Here is a 24,172-nt window from a genome sequence, read left to right on the forward strand (position 1 = left end):
TTCTTAAAATAACTTTTTTTTTTTTTTGAATATTTAAAAAATCCAAAGAACCTTTTACTTTAAGAGATTATTTGATACCATGAATGTACCGCTTTGGTACGTTTTTTTCTGTAATGTCCAGATCTGTAGCGAGAGGTGCAGTGGGGGAGTGTGTTGAGAGGGAGGGTTGATGATGATGAGGAGGAGGAGGGTGTGGGACCCGGATGCTGATGCGAGGAACCAGAACGAAGAAAATAACGCTTTACAACGCAAATACCGTCAAGAAACACAAGATATCAGCGATCAGTGCGCAACGTATACATTTGCATCAAAAACATCAAATCCCTTCCTCAAAAGTGGCCAGCGGGCGCGAGCGTGCGCGGGACCGGCGGAGAAGAGAAGGATGAGGATGAGGATGCTGCGGTCTGAGCTCAACATCAGCAGCACAGATGAAACAGATCGGGTAGATCCGATACAGTGATGCGAGAGAAACCAGCGCAACTTGGATCTCCTTACAGTGACATACACGATCGGACTTGAATTTTGGGCTTTGTTGCTAAATATGAATCGGGATTATATTTACCTGTTTGTCTAACAGTAAATGGTAAGATTCTGGTGCTTTACCTGTGATTCAGGCCTAGCATAAGTGTACTGAAGGCTTGAGTCCACTGCTATTGTAGGCTATATACAGTATACACTAGTAAGGAGGACTTTCTAAATGGTGTTCGTTATCAGGGTGATGGCCAGCTGGTAGATACATCTAGAAACACTGATCATAAGTCTACTAACAGCAGCTCATCAATACTGCACCTGGCTCTCTGTCATGGCATGCGCTGTGAATTAAAAGTCTGAGAAGGGTGACTTTGATTGGCAAAGCTATGAATTAGCCTGCTTTAATGGACCTATACTCTATATCTTTACATTGCCATCTGTATCTTTCCACTCTGTTACATACATGACTCACAGCACAAGTCTGAAAGATTTCAGAATAATTAACAGGCCCGTGTGACTGTTGCCGAGACAGATTTTAGGGAATCCCAAGCTCAGCATGGATATATTTCCGGGTTGTTGCAGACACCTGCAAGACTATTGTAGAAAAACTCAGCTCAGAAACAGTACGCTGTGATAATATTGCATGCAGTAGCAAGTTTAATAGGAGCCAGGCCGCCACTATGTCTAAGGAACTGTCAGTGACCCAGACAGCTCAGTATGTGGGGCCGTATCGACTCGAAAAGACTCTGGGGAAGGGCCAGACAGGTAAGGAGACGTCGGTTTCGTCTGTAATTTCTATTGTTTTTAAAGCCGTCATCGCTGATGAATTGTCTGGTGAATGTCAATAGGTCTGGTGAAGCTTGGGATTCACTGCATCACTAGTCAAAAAGTAGCCATCAAAATAGTCAACCGAGAAAAGCTCTCAGAATCTGTGTTGATGAAGGTAAGGAAACAGTAATATTGTACTTTTTATTGCTGTAGTTTTTTCGTAATGTCACACATCACTAATAATAATTCATTTCAATTTAAAATCATATTCAATTTAAATGATAATATTCTACCTGTTAAAAGTATTGTGTTTTACCATGGTGCAGTGAGGGTATCAGATACTATGGTATACTGCATGATTATCATATTCCCATGTTATTTGAGTTTCATTGAGATACTGTTATAATTTTTATTAATAATTATAATTCGTTTTTAATTTTTAGATTTGGCAAAAATTAGTTGTTTTGCCATTTTATTAGCTGTTTTTAAATATGTTTAAAATTTTTGTTATTTCAGTTAATGTTGATTTTATTCCAAATTCCGTTTCAAGTAAAAATGTTTTTTTTTTAATGGTTTTAGTTTTGGTTAATTATAATTACGCATACATCATGTACTATGGTATTAACATGCCTTTCCAAGACCAAAAAACATAGTATTACCATGGTACATGTATCAAAACACAGAAACACCCTGGTACTTTTTGGTATGTTCATGCTAATGAAAAGCTACTTTATTGTGCTTCAGAATTTGCTATTTATAAAGATTTTTTTTTCATTCAACCAGGTGGAGAGAGAAATTGCAATATTAAAACTGATCGAACATCCACACGTGTTGAAACTCCATGATGTTTATGAGAATAACAAATACCTGTGAGTTAGAACCCTTTCACATGAATTCTTATAGGCTTCACTCAGAACACATTGTTCTTTCTGCTTGTCATTTGTCCCTTTTAAAACATTTCCTCCACATTCATGCAGGTATTTGGTATTGGAGCATGTTTCTGGTGGAGAGCTGTTTGACTATTTGGTGAAGAAGGGCAGACTGACGCCTAAAGAGGCACGCAAGTTCTTTAGACAAATCATATCTGCTTTGGACTTCTGTCATAGTCACTCCATATGGTAAGACACAAATGCGCATACTCACACATACACAAATAATATAAATAAGAACGATAAAATAAAATACAACAGTGCCCTGGGGTGAAGCCATTTCATTTTTTTCTCCTAATATTTTGTTAGCTCATGAAAATCATGAACATATTTTTCCGTTTTGTTGAAGGTATGTGCATAATGGTCCCACATTGACTGCATCAGAAATTAGATTTGTTTGTTTACTCACATTGTATTTACAAAATCATACTGTACTAAAAGCAAAAATAATACAGGAAAATACACCATTTACAGGTGGTTATTTTGAATAGGTTTTCAATTGTATTTGAATATGGTGACAAAAGTATTTGCATATGGCCTTTTGCCCCAAGCTGTTTTGAACCAAAACCTTCTTTTTCATTAATGATGCTGCTCCTTCAATATTTAATCAAATAAATATCATTCTAGGTTGTTATAATGCTAAATGCAAATTAACAAAAACTAAAATGAAAGTGCCCCTATTATGCTTTTTCGAATATACCTTTCATGCAGTGTAGCTGTTTGTGAATGTAAAATGTCTGCAACGTTTTAAAGATCAAAGTGCATGACAAATAAAGTTATTGTCTCAGAAAAGAAAGAATCACTTCTCAACTGCCGGAACGAGTCGTCAGTAATTCCAGTCTCACTTCCTGTTATAAACCTACGTAACAATGTAACAAACTTGCATAATGTCAGCCTATGCAACCTATCGTAAGATACTCCATAACAACATTAGGAACCTTTAAAACAGCATAATTGGGGCACTATAAAGTGAAACATATAAAAATATAAAGAACATATAAAAATAAAATCTAATTCAAATTGTGTTTTTTTAATGTATTGTATATCGACAATGGTTTGTTTTCAACGTGAGCATTAAGTGGGGAGTTTTTAGTCACTCATTTCCATATGTGGTGGTTGTAGCTCTAGTCTCGAAGATGAGCAGATACAGGTGTATGCCTCTATAAAGACAAGGATGAGTGAAGGATTAATGTTTCGGAATATGTTGTACCCTGAGCTGTATTTATATCAAAGTATTTTTTTCTGTGGAGGGTTGTTGGTGTGTGACGTGTTCAGAGCCGCTTGTCCTCTGTGCTCTTGTAGTCATAGAGACCTAAAGCCAGAAAACCTTCTGCTGGATGAGAGGAACAATATCAGGATTGCAGACTTTGGCATGGCCTCACTACAGGTGGGAGACAGTCTGCTAGAGACAAGCTGTGGGTGAGTATTTTGTATGTGCGTGTTGTAATACTGTTGTTTGCTTTATTGCACATTGCAATAGTATATGGTTTATGACATGGATATTTTTGCGAAAATTATATGGAGCTTTCCAGCTTTGTTAAAGTACAAAATAAAAATAATTGTTAGCAAATGTCATTTAGTTTAATGTTTTGTTATCTAATGCAATGACATTCATATATTTAAATTTTAAAAGCGCAGTAAAACCACCCTGTAAAACTCACTTGTATATAAAAAAAGGACTACAAAAAGAGAAGATATGATCATGTTGATCCACATTGAAATATGGCAGTACATTGTCGAACACATTGTAGTAGCGGTACTTAAGTACACAAAAACATTATAATGATTGCCAAAGAACTACTGAATGCACCTTTAAATATCCAAGTGTTGAATAGGGTTACTTTAAAAACACTTGTTCACTTAGCTTTGGCATTTTTTTTTTTTTTTTTTTTTTTGCAGTAGGATAGAACTTGATAAATGAATTTGTTCAATAGGCTAATATAAAGTCATTTTATATAGCCCAATCTAGCAACTAGAGAAGCAGGTTAGATTTCTTCAGGACAAACTTTGAAGTTGGCTTGACAAAGGCTTGTTTAAAAGTTGTACATTTTTTTTAAAGTTTGATGTTTAAATATATACTGTAAGAAAAACAGCCAGTTAGCTAGCTAGACATTGATATCATGATTTATAATATGTAAAGCATTAACATAGCATGCTACTAGTTATTATTAACATGTTTAAGCACATTTGGCTAACGTAATTTGGCATGTTGCTGGCATCTTTAACGTGTTTCTAGAAGTTGTTAGCATGTTTCCAGTATGTTTTAGCTGGTTTTTAGAATCTGCTAAAATAATATGTTCATGCTTTAACGTGTAGCTATCATTTTATTAGCATGTTGTTAGCATGATTTAGCATTTTGTTAACATGTTTTAACATGTTGCTAGAATGTTTTAGCTCATAGCTAGCATGATGCTACTATATTTTAGCATGTTGCTAGCATTTTTAGCAGGTTTCTAACATTTTTAACACCTTGCTGACCTGTTGCTTAGATTCGTCTGTTGTGTGTCGATTTAACACATTGGTTGGGTGTTTCTAGCATGTTTAATCACACTAAGCCAGAACAGCCTGAAAGTCTGTGCAGAGTTTTGCGGTTGTGTAAAGGCAGGGTTGCCAGATCTGCATATCAAAACTATCCCAAAAGTTGCCTAATGACTATATCCCAAATCAAAACTCAAAATTTTGCCATTTTTATACTTAGTGATCATAAACAGATTTCAAAAAGTCTCCCTACCAGAGGCCCACCTTAACAAAACTTAACACTTAGTACAGTTTTAACATTGGTGGAATATAACCCAATACAAGCATTTCAGTCAAATACAATTTATGCAATGTGTCAAACCTTTAAACCTTTAGGGGGAATCAACCAGTGAAAACCATGAACTTGGCAAACCTGGATCTAGGCTGCATTAATTTTAGAAATTTGGGGCAGATTTACTAGCGTGCGCCAGCGCAAACCCTCTTTTGGCATTAAAAAACTACTGTCAGGATTTACTCAAGACACGCAGAGAAATATTAGTGCTGACAAGGCATGAACAGGGTTATTTTTACGGCTGACCTTATTGCATATACATTTGCAGGAGTTTCCTGATCAGACACAAAATTTATAGGAGGAGAGTATTTAAATGAATCATGCAAGGTGATTTACTAACCATTATTTAACACCCGAAAACCACTGGATGCTAATTTGCGCTGCTCATGGTAGATAGCGTTGGTCATTATGTAAATGATTCGGCTGTGTCTGTGTTCTTCAATTTGCACATCGTCAGTAGATCACGTGCAGAACTTTCCACTCCTATTTTTGAAATTGCGCTCTCATGCTAATTTTCCCTGTTTATTAAATCCGGTCCTTGGAAGAATCAGCATTTTATCAAGTCACCATTCCTATTCCTTACTCCTTAACTACATATCAATTCCATTTAAATAAATGCTGCAGAGTTTGTTTTTTGTTTGTTTTTTTGTTAATGAAAATCCTTTTTAAAGTCTATACCTTCTCACACCCTTCCGTACTCTGTTTTCCCAAACTATTTGCAGATCTCCTCATTATGCATGTCCAGAAGTTATCAGGGTAGGTCAATAGATCCAAAAAGTAACATAGATGTTTTAAAGCATCATTCTGTCTGAAAGTGTACCATTGACCTTACTACCATCTTTGGCTTCTACTGTAGGGTGAGAAATATGATGGTCGACGGGCTGATGTATGGAGCTGTGGAGTCATTCTCTTCGCTCTGCTAGTGGTGAGGAGGGAATCGCTTCAGTTTTAAGGAGAGCTTCTCAGAGGGCATTTTCCTCACTTATCATCTATTACTCATTTTTAGCTCAAAGGTTGTTAAGCAAATAAATGCAACACTCCTTGCATGTCACTACCATCTGTGTTTATGTATGTGGGTGTTCCTGTCTGCCGTCCACAGGGCGCTCTGCCCTTCGACCACGATAACCTGCGGCAGCTGCTGGAGAAGGTGAAGAGTGGAGTGTTCCACATGCCTCATTTCATCCCACCCGACTGCCAGGCTCTGCTGCGGGGCATGATCGAGGTCGACCCTGAAAAAAGATTCACGGTGAGGGCGTACTGTGGACTCTGAATAAGCATACTTGTTGTTACACTTGGATGTTTACAATGTAGTGTTCTACTCAAGACTCAAGAAGGTCTTGGTCTTGTCTCGGTCTCAAGTCTCGACCTATTTGTACTGTACTCAGTCTTGTCTCTGTCTCAGACTAATGCCCGCTACACATTGTACGATTTTGGGCTGTCCCAGATGAAAAATGACCAATCGTGGCGATTTCTTTGGTCGTTGCTCCTACATCGTAGGCTACAGTTAGAGAGGTTCAAAGACGGTTGTTGTCACTGTCTTGCGGCCAAAGATAGCCTGGGATAATTTTCTGACAGTGTCATGATCATCTCAGTGTGTTTTCTATGACCTACATCTACTGACTAGGGGTGGAACGGATCGCAGTTGAACCGTGATCCATAGGCTACCGGTCAGGCCCGTTTGTGAGTTTTAACTGGTAAATTTAACCTTCATAGAGTGAAAGTTTATAATTTGGACGTGTTTCGTCTTGCCAATTTACACATTCAAACAATTTTAAACGCAGAAGAAGAGGAGAAAATCGGGACTAGAGCGTTATCTGTGCGCACAGCCACACACACGCAGAGAGAGAGACAGACGTGCGTTTCAGATAAAGCGCTCGAACACCGAATTGATTCCTCTTTCGCGTTTCCCTGCCTTGAACAGACACATAAACACAAAATTGTGTTTAAATGCCCGCCTCGGCAAGTATTCTCTCATTTATGTCGTAAGTGAACAGTTATACAGTGAACAGTTAGAAAAATACCGAATGTTTGCCAGTTTTTTCGGTCTGTGCAGTCGTTCTTAAAGTGACAGCACACACCTAATATTCCTACTGCTGTCTGTGTCATTAATATTAATAAAACAACAAAATACAGCTTTAACAAAGATGAAACTATATCCAATTTCTACAGTGAACAAATAGTGTTATTTTACATTAAGGTTAATTAACTATTAATTTCTGTACCTTAGCCTACTGTTAGACTTTGTAACATTGTTATTTAGTATTCTTCTCTGCTTGTAATTTGTGTATTTGTTCTTATTTTATTACTGATTTTATTACTAGAACTTCAAGTGACCTTTAAGTAATAAATGAAAAGCAAAGTTACCCCCCTTTGCAGATCCGAAAAATGATCCGATCCGTGGCTCAAAAACAGTAAATGATCCGAAACATGAATTTTGTGATCCGTTCCACCACTACCACTGACTACCCAATAAAAAAGCACCATGAAATGGCGTATTGATCAACGCGACATGGCACTCTACTTACCTCAAGCTCCATTTGCTTTTCCCTAGCATGACTGTCTATATTCTCCTCTTTCACTTCCTCCTTTTTTTTCTGCGCACATAAAAACCACAATTGCAAAGTACGATTCATCTTGCTCTATTTGTTTACCACTGGCACATGCTGATGACGTTTTATTCTTCTATACTAACTTAATGTAGCCTACGATTAAATAGGTGTCATCATCTTTTAGTCTACATACGCGTCGGAACCAAATTTATTAGATCTATGTGGTACAATGTGATTTTATAGGATTGCCGATATCGCACAGTCTGTAGTTGGCATAAGAGGACTGGGGATTTTATCTCTAGACCGATCAATACAACAACTGCGAGGATATGACTAAATTGTCGGTGCATTGCCTGATTTATTTGTAAACATCATTAATGTGATTGGATGTAAAACTTCCTACTTCAAATGCAATCAATAACTTATTTCTAATTTGGTTTCTTTTTGTTACTGTTGTGCCAATTCAGAAATTAATGGGGGATTGTGTCAAAATGTCACCAAAATGAATACAAATGCCTACAAAATTCAAGATATGATTGTGAAAAAGCACTCGTATGAGATCTTGCTTTTATAACATTTAATAATTAAGCAATATCACAAGAGAGCTGTTTTCAAAAATATGAGCAAGATTGCAAATGTTATGTTTATTTTATACAAATGTTCAATTCAATTCTTTATACAATTGTAATTGTACCAATTTAGACACCTCTGCAGTGCAAAGTTGAGCTTTGTTGTTTTGGTATCGACAACCACTTGTCTTGGTCTTGGTTTAAATAGTACTCAACACTACTCGAGTTATAGCGCCATCTGCCTGTCAGCAGATTACACTATTGACACCATCTGTTGTCCTTCCCCTGTAGCTAGAGGCCATCCAGACACATGCCTGGTATCAGTAAGTATTGATTATTTATATTATTGATTATTTATGTTCTTACTATCTATCACTATAGTTAAGATGTAGTGAAAGCATATTATTTATGTTTTTACGGCTGTATTTTATTAATAGATCTCTGTTTTTATTAAAATGATTTCAGCCTGTGTCTTTCACAACTTGTAAAAACGTAGATGATTTGTGCAGGCAGCTCACGTTGGTCTCTGTGTTTGTTTGTGTGTGTGTGATCAAGAGCTGGACGTAATGAGCCGTGTCCGGAGCAGCCGCCCCCGAGGCGTGTGTGTATGGGCCGGATCATGTCTCTGACAGAGCTGGACCCGGATGTGCTGGACAGCATGTATTCTCTAGGCTGTTTCAGGGACCGGGTTAAACTGGCCCAAGACCTGCAGTGTGAAGAGTGAGTGCAAATACCATGCACGTTTTCGCCAGAAAACTACTTAATGTTTAACATTTTTATTATTTATCTCGCTCCTTTCCTCAGAGATAACCAAGAGAAGATGATCTATTATCTCCTGTTAGACCGTAAAGAGCGCTATCCCAGCTATGAGGATGAGGATCTTCCTCCAAGAAATGAAATCGGTTTGTGTCTTTTCCCCTGGATTGTTCATTTACACAGTTAGACGAAGGATTAAATAAAGTGCAGTTTATAGAATCCTATTTTTTTGACAGTTTAACTAATGGTCAGCATCAATTTACAGGTACTCATGTGAAACCATGCGGCCATTTACATTTAAACATTTGGCAGAAGCTTTTATCCAAAGCAAATTACGGTATTTTCCGGAATATATCTGAAATCTGCTGCGATTTATTTTCCGAAGCGACTTAAAGTGCCCCTATTATGCTACTTTAAAGGTTCCTAATTTTGTTTCGGATTTTTTTTTTTTAAATTTTCTCATAATATACATTGCACCACATCCACCTTAAGTGAATTTGCAGTGCTGAAAACATCGTCTTCTCGACATGAGATTCAAAGTAGACGTTGTTGACGGACAGCCAATGAAGACCATAGGCTGGAATTTTTTACTTTGTCACGTAGGTTTGTAACAGAAAGTGCAGTTTGGGCAGGTCCGAATCAACTTTTGCCAGTTTAACGACGGGTGGCGCGCGCGGCACATGGTCTAAAAGGGTTTTTCCTATTCTCTTAATGAGTAATGGGTGTGTTTTGGGCGTAACGTGAAATAAACCAACCAGAGTCTCATCTCCCATTCCTTTTAAAAAGCCAGTTGCGTTCGCGCCATGGTGGATTCGCTATTTACATGACGGAATTTGCAAACGGAAAAACTGAATGCGTCTCCAGAGAGCAAGCGGATCTGCTCGTGCGCGAGGTTAAAGCAGGGAGACCATCTACGGGACAAACCGGATTCCACCATATCTTTATGTACACAATATTTATTTTTTTACTTTGTAATCCTTTTATTTTTAATATTTGGCATGTTTGTGTGTTGCTTCGCATCCCTGTGTGTAATAAGCAGAGTGTACGCCTATAGGCGCACATTACTAACGCGCTCTTTAAATTAAAAATATATATATTGCGCCATTGACTTTAGACCAGGTTTTTGTTGGACAATGGCACGTTCTATTTCAGTTGCCTCAAAATATCAACACGCAAACAATACGCCTGAACACACATCGTTTTCAGACCAGCAGCACATGGGCGCATAAATAGGCGCAAATGCATTTGCTATTTAAAGGGACATTGTGTAGGAATTTCTCTCATCTAGCGGTGAAATTGTATTTTGCATTCAAACGAATTGTGCTCTCCAGCGCCTCACTTTTTCAAATGCGTGATGCATCTACGGTAGCTGTTATGTACCAAAAAGCTGTGACAGGATGTCTTCTAACAGCACTTCGTCGAGTTTTCCTTCTGGTGAACAGGTTTGTTATTTCAAACAAACTGCAACTTGACACAACAAACAAACAAATGTTACAGTATGAATAATAACAGTGCAATGCAGCCTTTTAAACTTGCCACGCTTGCAAACTTGCAAACTTGCGCTGCATTGCGCTGCATTGCGCCGGGTGTAGATAGGGCCCAATAACTTTATTTTTCATGCATTTTTATCTGTAAAACTTTGCAGACATTTTACATTCACAAACAGCTACATTACACACTGCATGAAAGCTAATATTCGAAAAAGCATAACAGGGGCGCTGTAAATAATGCAATTAACATCAAGAACACAAAGTGCACACGACTCAACTTGACATCGCAGCCTATACATCATCAAACTAAAATGCAGTCAGCCAAACAGAAAGTTAAAGCTCAATTTATCTTTATATAACATGTACATTTTTCATTCTTGTTCTGTATACTGTTACATTTGAAGGATTTTTTGTGGAGTGAGCGGAACAGAAAACGTTTACAGTGTTTATAATGTTTGTAAATGTTTCGTTTCATTTACAAGTATTTTACAATATTTCTGAATGTAATGATAAAATGTGACTTATGTTTGTTTTTTTTGCTTTCAACAATGCAATTGGATCCGGTGCGCCTTTTCCGGAAATTACAGTGCATTGCATTCATGGTATACATTTTATTAGTTTTCCTGGTAATCGAACCCACAGCCTTGGCGTTGCTAGCGCCATACTCTGCTGTTTGAGCTACAGGCAAACTATAAACGTTTTGTCTTTCTATATAGACCCTCCACGGAAGCGTGTAGACTCACCCATGCTAACCCGTCACGGCCGCTGCCGGCCCGAACGGAAGAGTCTGGAGGTGCTGAGTGTGACGGAGCAGGGCTCTCCAACACCCCCACGCAGAGCGCTGGATACCTCCACGCACAGCCAAAGGTACACACACACTCATATACACGCGTTAATGCACATATGGAACTTTGTAAATATTGATTTAGCTCTATTGACTCTTGACCACAGATCTCGATCTGTTAGTGGAGCGTCAACTGGCCTTTCTTCTAGTCCTCTGAGTAGTCCCAGGGTAAGTGCCTGTTTGCCAAACTTTTTTATTAAAGGGATTGTTCACCAAACATGACAATTCTGTCATAATTTTGTCACCCTTATATTGTTATTATGAATACAAACAGAGTTACTCAGCAGCAGTGTTGACAAAAATATAATTTTCCCAATACATATTGATACTGAAATATTTGCAATGGTTTCGATAATCATTTTCTGCAGACACTCTCTTCTAGTATGTTTAAGAGCAAAGCACAGCACTGTATTCTTACATGCTAGCAGGTTATGATACAGTGTTTTTTAAGCGTCTCAGAGCGACTCGATTCACAATAAATGCAGCAAACTCTACATGCATTTGGGAATGCAACATGTGCCGGTTATGCTTTTTCTCAATCGCATAATCTCCAACATTTTTGTGGACAGATAATTGCAGCATTTCACTAGATTTGCAATAAGATGCATTTTTAAACCTGTTGTCACAAAAATGTAAAAGGCTTCCCTAAAGGTTTTAGCCAAAATGAAAGCCTGAGTGTTCAACACTTGCAAGTGAAGATATCAAGACATAAGTATTGTAATTTTACTTCTGCAGTGTAAAGTAAAATAATTAAGGTACTTTTTATGAATTTTTTTTATTTTATTTTGTCGAGTTGTAATACAATAGTAATATGTTTAATAATAATAATACATTATTGTTTTTATCATATAATCCCACTCAGAGCTATCAGGCCTGAGTGATCTCAAGCAGCCAGTTTCAGTTGATCAGAAAATACTTTGTTTGTGGTCAAAAGTAAATTAACTTAGTGTTCCAATTTTATGCCCTTAATGATGTGGCATTGTTTTTTGAAAATGGTATTGAATATTAATATTTTTCAAGGTATTGTATCGAAGTTAGACATTTTTCGAAATAATTGAAAAAAATACACAAAGTAGTCTTTATGACTTGTGTATTAAATTTCAATTCTTCTAAAGTGCTATAATAGCCTCGTGTGAGCAATAGACTATCATTTTGTAATGCTTTACAATAAGGTTTTGTTTTACATTGGTTAACTACATTAGTTATTAACATGAACTAACAAAGACAAATACTTCTAAAGCATATATTAATCTTAGTTAATGTTAATATCAACATTTACTAATGCATTACAATCAAAAGAGCTAAATATTAATATAATTGAATGAATCTGAGCTAACATTAACAATGAACAGTTGTATTTTTATTAACTAATGTTAACAAAGATTAATAAAAACAGTTGCTCGTTTGTTAGTCAATGCATTAAACAACTAATGGGACTTTATTTTAAAGTTTAGATTTATACATTCACTTTTTTTACATTTTTGGATGAACTATGCCTTGAGTTAGTCTTTTGTTTGTCATTTTTCCAAAAAGGCTTCTTATATCATTATGACACAAGTTACAATATTTAGCCATTTATTTTATCATTCACATTTTCTGAATCGAGTTAAAGGGTTAGTTCACCCAAAAATGAAAATGATGTCATTAATGACTCACCCTCATGTCGTTCCAAGCCCGTAAGACCTCCGTTCATCTTCAGAACACAGTTTAAGATATTTTAGATTTAGTCCGAGAGCTTTCTGTCCCTCCATTGAAAATGTATGAACGGTATACTGTCCTTGTCCAGAAAGGAAATAAAGACATCATCAAAGTAGTCCATGTGACATCAATGGGTTAGTTAGAATGTTTTGAAGCATCGAAAATACATTTTGGTCCAAAAATAACAAAAACTACGACTTTATTCAGCATTGTATTGTCTTCCGGTTCTGTTGGGTAACCGCGTTCAGTGACGCTGCTGACGTAAGACACTGCTGACGTGTTATCTGGTGCGCCCGAGCTTCGTTTACAGTCTGAGGGAGACGCACGCTGGAAACAAAACAATCTTCACAAACATGTCTAAGGATTTCCACACAGAGGAAGACTTGCATTTTTTTGCCCAGCCATATTTATTTGAACCCGAATACACGGACGCACCAGATACACGTCAGCAGCGTCTTCCGTCATCAGCGTCACTGCGGACTCGTGAACGCGGATCCCCAACAGAACCGGAAGAGAATACAATGCTGAATAAAGTCGTAGTTTTTGTTATTTTTGGACCAAAATGTATTTCCGATGCTTCAAAACATTCTAACTAACCCCCTGATGTCACATTGACTACTTTGATGATGTCTTTAGTTCCTTTCTGGACAAAGAGAGTATACCGTACATACATTTTCAATAGAGGGACAGAAAGCTCTCGGACTAAATCTAAAATATCTTAAACTGTGTTCCAAAGATGAACGGAGGTCTTACGGGCTTGGGACGACATGAGGGTGAGTCATTAATGACATCATTTTCATTTTTGGGTGAACTAACCCTTTAATATGAAAATGCACATCAGTCAGTCTTAGACACACACACACACACACACACACACACACACGTCCCCATACACCATCACTGTGCACTAATCCGTATCACCTGCCATTGCTCATTTTCACTCCTGTTTCTCTCTCCATCTGCCACGGCCTTCACTCCTCCACCCGATTCTTCTCCTCCTCATCCCATCAGAGCCCTGTTTTTACCTTCAGCGAGCCAGAGGTAGTTGCCGCCACCAAAGCGGGAAGCGGCAGCACCGTCACTCGTCCCAATCGATCGCATGAACCCAAAACGCAGACGCTTCCATCTAAAAATGCACCTGAACGCCCCCAACTCCAGTCCATGAAGTCCCTCCCCCTGCCCGCCTCCACTTCCCGCTCTCCCTCCCCTTCTCCCCTCTTGTCACCCATTCCCCGTTTCCTCTTCTTTCCTTCTCCATCTGCGGTGCTGAAGTCGGTGACTAAAAGCTTGTATCCCATGTCTCAGGTCACCCCTCAGGGCTCTCCCCTGCCAACCCCCCTGGGTACCCCTGTGCATCACCCCCACCCCCCCACCGCTACCCCACCCTCCTCCTCCTCTTCCTCTTCTTCCTCCCGAGCCGAGGGAGGAAATGTGGGCGTGGGCTCACTCTCCTTGACCCCACCCTCTAGTCCAGGGGGAGGCGGTGGCATGGCGGCCAGTAGCTCCGCCCACTGGAGGACACGCCTCAACTCACTGAAGAACAACCTGTTGGGGTCGCCGCGGTTCCACCGGCGCAAGCTGCAGGGTGGGTGCAGGCCGCTATCTTTACGTTTTGAAGTACTTAATCAAGTAGAGTTGGGGTTTTCAAACTTTTTGGTGCCATGGACCCCTAAAAACTAATTTCTGGTGATAAATAAAAAATATTATATCTGGAATATATTTACCTTCTATTAAGTTGGCACTGTATCTTTTTTCTTCCTATTATTAGAGTACTTTAAGATATATAAACTTAATGAAAAATTAAGTTAATAATAAAATAAATAAATAAATAATTGATTAATCTCATTATTTCTGACCTTAGATACCAGAATGAAACAGTAAAAGTTAAATCATATTTTTATTTATTTACTTGCTTACCCAAATGTATTTCAATTTCTCTGAACTTTTCTGCAGACTCCCTTTCAGCCAGGGTTAATATCATTAACTAACATAATTTTCATTTATTTAAATCAAATTATTAACATTAACTGCAGTAACGATTAAATGTAAAAAAAATAGTCAGTATTAATCGCATAACATAAAAGTTTGTAAATATATAATATATGCAAAGTACACACACACACACAGACACACACACACACACACACACACACACACACACACACACACACACACACACACACACACACACACACACACACATATATATATATTTACAAATTTCTTATGTTAGATGCGATTAATCACAATTAATCGATTTGAGAGCACTAAGAATAACGTAAATTTATTTTATTTCAGCTAATTATTTTTCAACATTTCTCTTTTTCTTTTACTTTAAGTTGAACTACTAAATTACAACTAAATAAAATTAAAAATAAATAAATAAAATTTGCAATAATAATACTAATAAAAATGACAAAAACACTAATTTAAAAAACAAAATGACTAACTTTAACAAAAACAATTAAAGTGAAAATAAGTAAATATAAAAATGAAATCTAATTCAAAATATTAACAAAACCTATAATATAATAGTATATCAATGATACTGTTTATATACTCAGTAACACTGCTTGCGTCCCTCTGGTGGTGCCTCGATCTCAGTTTGAAAACCCCTGAAATATAAAACTGTCAAATAATCAAATTTAGTTAATGTCTGGTTGTATTCAGTCAATGTTTCATTCTTACTCTTACCTTTCCCATAGTGCCAACCACAGAGGACATGTCCAGTTTAACACCAGAATCCAGCCCAGAGTAAGAAACATTTCCCATCCCAGCACATGTATGATGCCAAGAAGTCTGTCAAAGAATCATCTGGATAGAGTTGCATTCTATTTTGAAGGGTTTACTGTATATTGTACATTTTATGTTACATTAATTAATTCCCTGAGGTCCACTTATAATGTTATGAAAAGGTTTTTGTCCTCCAAAAACAGGAATAAATGAGCTATATATGGTTTTTGCTACTTTTCCTGTAGGTAACACCCACTTTGCATATGAAAAAGAAAAAGTTTCATTAAAGCAGTTTATAAAATTCAATTCCCATACATTCTAAATAAAAAATATTGCAAAAGCTCAATGTCTAAGAATCTAACATTCGACAGGGAATATTTTAGTGACATCCTCTAGATTCTAAACATGAAATGTTCCTGATGTCAACACTCACATTTTGAATAGACGTCACGGTGACTTGTATATGCTATTGAGAGAAATATATTGACATATTATAATTCTTCATTGTGCTGCATTATTTTGACGAGTTTTACAGCTTTTCCATGTGTCTGTCTGTCTGTCTGTGTTTGTGTTCCGGCAGGCTGGCTAAAAGGTCCTGGTTTGGGAATTTCATCAGTTTGGAGAAAGAAGAGCAGATTTTTGTGGTCATCAGAGACAAACCTCTTAGTTCCATTAAAGCTGATATCGTCCATGCCTTCCTGTCTGTAAGTCTACCTGATTTGTGCAGCTTTTTGTCGATGGATTAAACATTTTAATAAAATGTATTACATGGCATGAATCAGATTAATCTAAATTAATCACATAGACACTATTGTTCAAAAGATTGGTGTTTTGTTTTTTTAAAGAGTTATCTTCTGCTCATGAAGGCTGCATTTATTTGATCAAAAATACAGTAAAAACTGAATTATTCTGAAATATTATTACAATTTACACTAACTTTTCTATTGTAATATATTTAAAAATGCAATTTATTCCTGTGATGCAAAGCTGAATTTTCAGCATCATTACTCCAGTCTTCAGTGTCACATGATCCTTCAGAAATCATTGTAATATGCTGATTTACTGCTGTTTTTTTATTATCAGTGTTGAAAACAGCAGCTTAATTAATAGTTAATGCCTCTTTGCTGAATAAAGTATTTATTTATTTCAAAAAATATATATTACCCACCCCAAACTTTAAAACAGTAAAGTGTATTAATATTTGATTAGGCCAATCCACACTGCATTATTGTGACAAAAAAAAGCATTGAACAGTTTAAAAAGTACTTTTTTTCACATCACAATGCTTTTAAGACATGTCGACAAAGTAAAAACAAATCAACAAACATCTATAAAATATTATATCCTTTTACAAAATTAACAAATATTTTACCAGTTTGTCACTCTTTATGCAGACAAAGCAACAGCAGACCAAAAAATGCAACTACATTTTGAAATTAAGCCCCCCCCCCCCCCTCAATAACGCAACTCATTAAAAGACTAAACGTTTTTAAAGTTTTTTTCTTTCTCTCTTGCTTTTGTCTTCAGATTCCCTCCCTCAGTCACAGCGTAATCTCTCAGACGAGTTTCCGAGCAGAATATAAGACTTCTGGAGGTCCGTCTGTCTTCCAGAAGCCTGTCAAATTCCAGGTAGACATCTCCTTCTCTGAGGGGGAAAGAGAGCAGGAGCGGGAGAGAGAGAGGGATGGACAGAAGGATTTTGGAATATATAGTGTAACTTTTAGCCTCATATCAGGTAAGAACTGCTTTTTTATAAATGATTAATTGTAATGATTTATTTGCTCACTTCCAGTAAAGTATCAGAGCATTTCATTTGTAGTACAGAAACAAAACATGTGTTTAAATCACGCAAGTTTACAACGTCCAGCTGCGACACCAGCGGGTAAAGTTTCAGAAGGAGATAGCATCTGTTTTGCTGCCAGTATAAAAAATGTAAGAAAATATTAATATGCTGGTTCCTGTTAAATTTAATTTTTTGATTTAATTAATTTATTAATTTTAATATTTAAAAATGTTCATGAGACTTTGATTTGAATAAATAGTATGATTATCTAAATTATTATATAGCAAGTGCTGTCATGAAACACTGGTTGAAACTCAATCTACAGCCAATGCATTTGCCGCTCAACATTTAAATAGCTGGTGAGCGTCACTATAGCAGTTTGCAGCGCGCTTTCACAGCTCCTCTGATACCCTCCACCTTCCCCAGCTCCACCTGTATGGATCTGCTATGGGTCCTTTTATATACAGCAACATGTCATGCTCATAGCAGCAATAACCTACAAAAACAGAAATATCAGCAGCAGCCTAAGCACATCTATTCCACCAAGACCAAATATATTAACATTGTCATATCCATTACCATGCTAAAAATGATAAATGTAAAAATAAATGTTGTAGCAATGGTAAGATAAAACTATTTTCCATTATACTTTAACATGGAAATCATTCAACTTGGTCTATTTTAATGCATTACATTTAAATGTTCATGAGACTTTGATTTGAATAAGTATGATTATATAAATTATAATATAAAGAAGTGTTACAAGTGTAAAAAAAATGGTGCCTTTAACATGGAAATCGTTTTCATTATTTGATTTCCCTTCATTTATAACATTTACATTAGACTAAACTGCACTCAAACCCATAAAGGGGATTTTGCCGCCTCATTTCAGAGGTCCACTACACACCACTGACGTTATATGATGTGTGTGAATTTATATTTGTAGGTCCAAGTCGCAGATTTAGAAGAGTTGTTGAAACGATTCAAGCCCAGTTGCTCGGTGCTCATGAACAGTCCATGACGCAAACTCTTTCAGGTAAGAACAAACACATATCATGAATTATTCCAGCCTGTTTCCACTCCTCCGTAGCTTTTTTTTGCCTCATGCCAGATGAGAAGAACGGTCGCCCTCCTAGAACACCAACCAGACAAAACTCCCGGCGGTCCGAGGGCGGAGGCGATCGGTGTGAATGGGTGGAGCGCGGCGACAGTGGGGTTTTACTCCAGCGCAGGGGTTCGGGAAAAGAAAGAACCCGCCTACTTTCCTCCAGTGGAACACAATCACAGCCCTAAATGAGAAATATTGTGAATAATCAGCAACCCATCAAGATATTAGCCATGATATGATACAAAACTACTCAAACTTTCCTTTTCCCCTTCTCACTTCAGAACAGCATGATGGTAAAATGTGTTTTTAAAGGAGCTTTTTGAAAGCCTAATGAAACCAAATACTGATACACAAACAGTAAACCGGCCTCTTTGTGCAAGAACACGGGATGCAATGAAGCAAAGAATCATCTCCACTGAACAATAACACTACATAAACTTCTGAGATCTGAGGAACACCTCTGAAAATGATTTAATTGGTCATCCTGGACAATGCTTTGATTTATGCGGTATTTTCTCTCATGTGATTTGGATGTAATGTGCAAAACTTGAGTCTTAAGAGTTTATAATGACATTCGTGAAAGGTTCCGGTTGTGGGTAGCACACCATCTGTTCCTTTCGGTCCTGCTATCTGTTTCAGCAATCGAGTAATTATAGCAACAGAGATCTTTGTCCAATTAGTCTGAATTTCTATCCTCCAAATCATGTTTTTAACAAAAAGAATATTTAGAGATCCAGATCCAAAAGCTATCAGCACCAAGAGTCTGCTCAGTCATATGCAATAAAAATCAATAAGCTACAAAAGATTCAGTTTAACAAAGCTGCACACGCTGAATCTTTTAAAACATGATTACCTCTATGAGCGGACAGACTCATGATGATTTTATGACCGTAAATAGTACCGTTGCTCACCAGCCCTTCGTCATTATCTATAGACTTCATTTTCACTCACCACAGAAATGCTGCATGCTGAATAACATCACCCCTCACAACAAGCGTCACCCCTAATGACTGAATGTGATTGTAAAACAATTCTGTGTGCGTTTACACATCGAAATCTGGCCTCTATTAACCCTTTTGGCAGCTCAAAAATGACTAATGGACGATTCCCATGACTGTTGTCTCCAACAAGAGTTCAGATGTAACGTTTCTCTTTTAAATGCCAAAGGGAACGGGAATCTCTCCAAAATACGAAAAGGATTTTCATCCCAATTCTCTGTTGCTGCAAGACTTTTGGTTGAAGCCAACCAAGTGAATGTCATTGACTATTTTACTTATGAATTTTGATTTTTCGAAAATAATTACCGTAGTTTGTATATTATTCTGGGGATTGAAAAGGAGTGTCTATTAGGTGTACATATCTATGTTGGAATGTTTGGGGTATTAAAAATATATTTTGGGAGAATACAATAACGATTCCAAAAGACAGTGAGACCATTAAAAAACATTTTTGGTTCCCTAAAAAATCTTTCGATGAACCTTTTTTAAAGTGCCCCTATTATGCTTTTTTAAATATTATCTTTTATGCAGTGTGTAATACAGCTGTGTACAACAAATAAATAGAATAAAGTTATTCTAATTCTTATTCTATCCTGAAAAAATCGATTCTGAACTGCTGAAATGAGTCGTCCGTAATTCCAGTCTGACTTTCTGTTACACACCTACATACAATATAACAAATTTGCATAGTGTCAGCCTATGCTCTTCATTGGCTGCCCTCGAACAACGTCTACTTTGACCCGCCCCCAAACACTGTCGTTGCTGAGACTGCAAGAGTTTGGTTCATGTTGTCGACATGTTGAGAAGTTCCGGTTTTCAGTACGGCGAATCCGCTTTGCATGCACTACAAAAGAAAGAGGACTCACACTGTAATCGATGCGGAAAAACCGACACCATCATTACTATTCGTATCACTGTGTATCAAGTTCTCAGGCAAATCTGAAACTGTAATACAGATATGGTAATGGACGTTTCGTTTCTGACACGCACTGATAGCTGTAGACCAATCACAACAGACTGGGCCATGTGACCAATCAGATCAGAGCAGGCTCTCGGAAAGGAGGGGTTTAGAGAGACTGAATCTTCGAACGAACCGTTTTCAGACTCTTTGAGAAATGAGGTGATGGGCAATATATAATATGAGACAAAGTGTTTTCTGATATTGGATGCTTGTACACATATTGTAGAAGACCTCCTAAACAAAATTAGGAACTTTTAAAATAGCATAATAGGGGCACTTTAAAAGAACCATTTTTTTCTTAGAGTAAAGAACATTTTAATAATGTGAAGACATTTTTTCCACTGTAAAGAACCTTTTGTGCAATGGAAAGGTTTGGATGTTAAAGGTTCTTTATGGAACCATAGATGCTGATTAAGAGTCTTTATTTTTAAGAGTGTATGGCAAAGGACGCTTTGTGAAGAAAAAAAAGCAAACATACACATTTTGAATTTAAAACTATAAATTATTGGTTGTAAAAATGAAAAAATACTGTGTAAAAAAAAGAGTGTAATTTCTGTCACTATCATCACCGAACGGAATTGCGAAAATATTTTCAAACAGATTTCTTGACCCTCCCCCTCATCTGTCATTCAGACAGATAGCCCCTCCCCAAATTCACACTATTGGTTGACTCAAATTTGTTTTTGTTTTTTCATGCAAAATAGTTTTAAATTTCCCTCTAAAATACACACTTTCAGCTTTAAGAAGAAAACAGAATCGCAGAAAGGACCTGAATTTGAATCTCCTTTGCACAGTTTTACCGTAATGACAGCAAAAGAAAGAAAGACTTCCTCTGGACATTATCTAATGTGGAAGATATGCTGTACCTTACTAAGAGGACAATTAATAATGAATGGTATCCGAAACAAAATAAGCCATTGTCTAGGCCACGGACCTTGCTCGCACCATCTCACGAAATATGTACATTCACATAAATTTGTCTCTAATTATGATTATGAAACAGTATAAAACATAAAATTGATCTCTTTGTACAGCACTGCTTTGTCATCGTGCTTCCGTGCAGCGGTTATGCAACTGATCCAGCATAATATATCTGAAAGAGGGACCTCTATGACACTCTCTCTGTATAAATGGCTTTTCTGCTCAACAACTGTCATGATGAATCCTGTAAATGTGATTCTGCAGAGTTTTGTGTCTGTCTGTATGTCAGTTCACTAATCTTTTCCATTTTTTTCTTTTATTTATTTATTATATGGACATCAGTTGGAACTAAACTGCTCATTGTATCATGTGACATATGTACCATCATATCATATTTATAATATACATATAGTTTATAATATTATTTAAATGTATATTTATAATATACATATATAGGCCGTCGCTAGTGGGGCGAAAGGTGGTGACGATTTTAGGGCCCCCAGCTTTAACAGGAATAACAACAAGACTAAATGACTTAGGTACATGTTAAATCTGGCCAGGTTTCATTAACTCTTCAATTTCTGTGGTTATGTATGTATGCGTGCAATGTCTTTCCAACCCCTCAACAGAATTTTAAAATATATCAGTGAATATATGTTGACATCTCATTGAATATGAGTGAATGAATTATAGTATTGCATCTGGAAGGTTGTGCACAGTGTTTGTTCATAATGCACACAGGTTAACCATATGGTATATGGGTGAGTGCTCTGCATGTCAGACCACGTTGCTCTCTGTATATCTGCTTTGAAAGTAAATGTGTATGGATGTACAGTTGGAATGTGTGTGTGTGTGTGTGTGTGTGTGTGTGTGTGTGTGTGTGTGTGTGTGTGTGTGTGTGTGTGTGTGTGTGTGTGTGTGTGTGTGTGTGTGTGTGAGTGTGAGTGAGAGGGAATTATAATGGATACAGGATGGTCTACGTAATCAGTTTGATAGGGATCAATAAAAAGAACCAACAAAGCCATCTTTGTGTTACTACTCATCTATCTCATCTGCTTACAATGAAAATTGACTAAAACCATAAAAAACCTATAAGTGAAATAAGTTAAAATGTAAAAAAAAATCCTTAAACTTATTTTATTTCAGCTATTATATATAGTCCTCGTAATAATATAAATATATATATATATATATATATATATATATATATTAGGGCTGTGAAAAGATTAATCGCGATTAATCGCATCCAAAATAAAAGTTTGTGTTTACATAATATATGTGTGTGTACTGTGTATAATTATTTTGTATATATAAATACACACACATGCAAGTATATATTTAAGAAATATTTGCATGTATATACTGTATATATTTATTTATAATTTATATTATATATAAATATGAATATTTTATATATAAATAATTTTTTCTTAATGCATGTGTGTGTATTTATATACATACAAAATAATTATACACAGTACACACACATATATTATGTAAACACAAACTTTTATTTTGGATGCGATTAATCTTTTCACACCCCTATTATATATATATATATATATATATATATATATATATATATATATATAGAGAGAGAGAGAGAGAGAGAGAGAGTTTATCAACATTTCTAATTTAGTTTAGGTTGATGTAACTAAAACAAAAAATAATTAATAAAAACTATATAGACCTATAGTTTTTTTTTTAAAGTGACAGAAAAAAACAGCACAAAATTATAATTAAAATTAAATTAAAACTTAAATTAAAATGAAAAGAGAAAATATAAACATGAATACTAATTCAAAACATTAATAAAAATATAAGAGAATAATGGATCAGCTTCCTCCCATCCTTAATTATATGAGAACACAAGTATAATAACAGAATATAAATATAATTTGTCATTCCTTGTGAAAGTTATTATAGAAGCCAGTCCGTATGCCTAGCCCACCGATTGTTCTGGGATGATTTCACAATCAATTGACAATTAGTATGATGTATTAATAATACAAATTTAAATATTGTGTCTGTAAACTGTACCTTTATCATGTGCTACCTTTCATTTTTCAGTTAAACTGAAGTGAAACAATCTGTTGTAGAGGAGGAAGTAGAAGTGTTGATATAAAATAAGGCCTACACAAACACAATTAATTTTGTGGTTTTAGAACTGTATGTTCTTCACTGTAGCTTGAGGGATCAAGTGAAATAGAAAATAGAAGAAAAAGCTTTATACCTCTGAAATTACATTTATTTGTATACTAAATTGGCCTTAATTCTTTGTCAGCTCTAAGTTTCAAAATATTGTTTTTGTTGTGTGTGTGTGTGTGTGTGTGTGTGTGTGTGTGTGTGTGTGTGTGCGTGCGTGCGTGCGCGCGCGCGTGCGTGTGTGTGTGTGTGTGTGTGTGTGTGCGCGCGCTGAAGACGTGGACATTTATTTGTATACTAAATTGGCCTTAATTCTTTGTCAGCTCTAAGTTTCAAAATATTTCCTTCAGAAATGCATATCTATTTTTTTATTACTCAAAGCTCTAATGGAAATTTGACCAGTGAGCCATTTACACTGGTATGTGTTTCATATGCATCTTAATTAGATCAATTTACATGAAATGCCCAGGCTAGGATTAGAGGGCTTTCTTTCACCACTGCATGTCAGGTAATCCTGCTGTGGGGATTAGAGCGCCTCCCAGCGGTGACGATGAGATTTGCATTCCTCGCATGTTTAAATTGAACAAGTTCATCTTTATAAGGCAACAATAACCTAAACTTGTCAGATAGATTTGCTCTG

At 36.5% G+C, this 24,172-nt stretch overlaps 1 protein-coding gene across 3 annotated transcripts; it reads left to right on the forward strand.

Annotated features, from left to right (window-relative positions):
- The first annotated feature begins 216 nt into the window (after positions 1–216).
- Positions 217–22,411, forward strand: brsk1a (BR serine/threonine kinase 1a). Of its 3 annotated transcripts, XM_077206205.1 has the most exons (21): positions 564–583; positions 1,054–1,236; positions 1,320–1,414; positions 2,023–2,108; positions 2,217–2,357; positions 3,471–3,587; positions 5,700–5,733; positions 5,834–5,902; positions 6,077–6,223; positions 8,387–8,418; positions 8,651–8,815; positions 8,900–8,997; positions 10,929–10,943; positions 11,058–11,208; positions 11,293–11,353; positions 13,895–14,468; positions 15,589–15,637; positions 16,197–16,320; positions 17,144–17,351; positions 18,346–18,435; positions 18,511–22,411. In XM_077206205.1, exons 2-21 carry the CDS (start codon positions 1,152–1,154, stop codon positions 18,690–18,692), a joined length of 2,523 nt encoding a protein of 840 aa, XP_077062320.1. In that variant the 5' UTR covers positions 564–583; positions 1,054–1,151; the 3' UTR covers positions 18,693–22,411. The 3 variants fall into 3 exon arrangements, with proteins under 3 accessions (XP_077062321.1, XP_077062322.1, XP_077062320.1); XM_077206206.1 differs by lacking the exon at positions 10,929–10,943 and having other exon boundaries at positions 217–1,236; XM_077206207.1 differs by lacking the exon at positions 10,929–10,943 and having other exon boundaries at positions 217–1,236; positions 14,189–14,468.
- Positions 22,412–24,172: the final 1,761 nt, after the last annotated feature.

The sequence above is a fragment of the Siphateles boraxobius genome, unplaced genomic scaffold (genome assembly GCF_051911475.1).
Source record: "Siphateles boraxobius isolate OS27281-9 unplaced genomic scaffold, OSU_SipBor_1 55, whole genome shotgun sequence".
Classification (NCBI taxonomy): domain Eukaryota; kingdom Metazoa; phylum Chordata; class Actinopteri; order Cypriniformes; family Leuciscidae; genus Siphateles; species Siphateles boraxobius.

What these genes read in the sequence shown, in the direction of transcription:
- brsk1a (XM_077206205.1), top strand. Translation starts at nt 1,152, where the DNA reads ATGTCTAAGGAACTGTCAGTGACCCAGACAGCTCAGTATGTGGGGCCG. An exon ending in TCTGGGGAAGGGCCAGACAG is followed by an intron (nt 1,237 to 1,319) that starts GTAAGGAGACGT and finishes GAATGTCAATAG; the next exon opens with GTCTGGTGAAGCTTGGGATT. An exon ending in CATGACGCAAACTCTTTCAG is followed by an intron (nt 18,436 to 18,510) that starts GTAAGAACAAAC and finishes GCCTCATGCCAG; the next exon opens with ATGAGAAGAACGGTCGCCCT.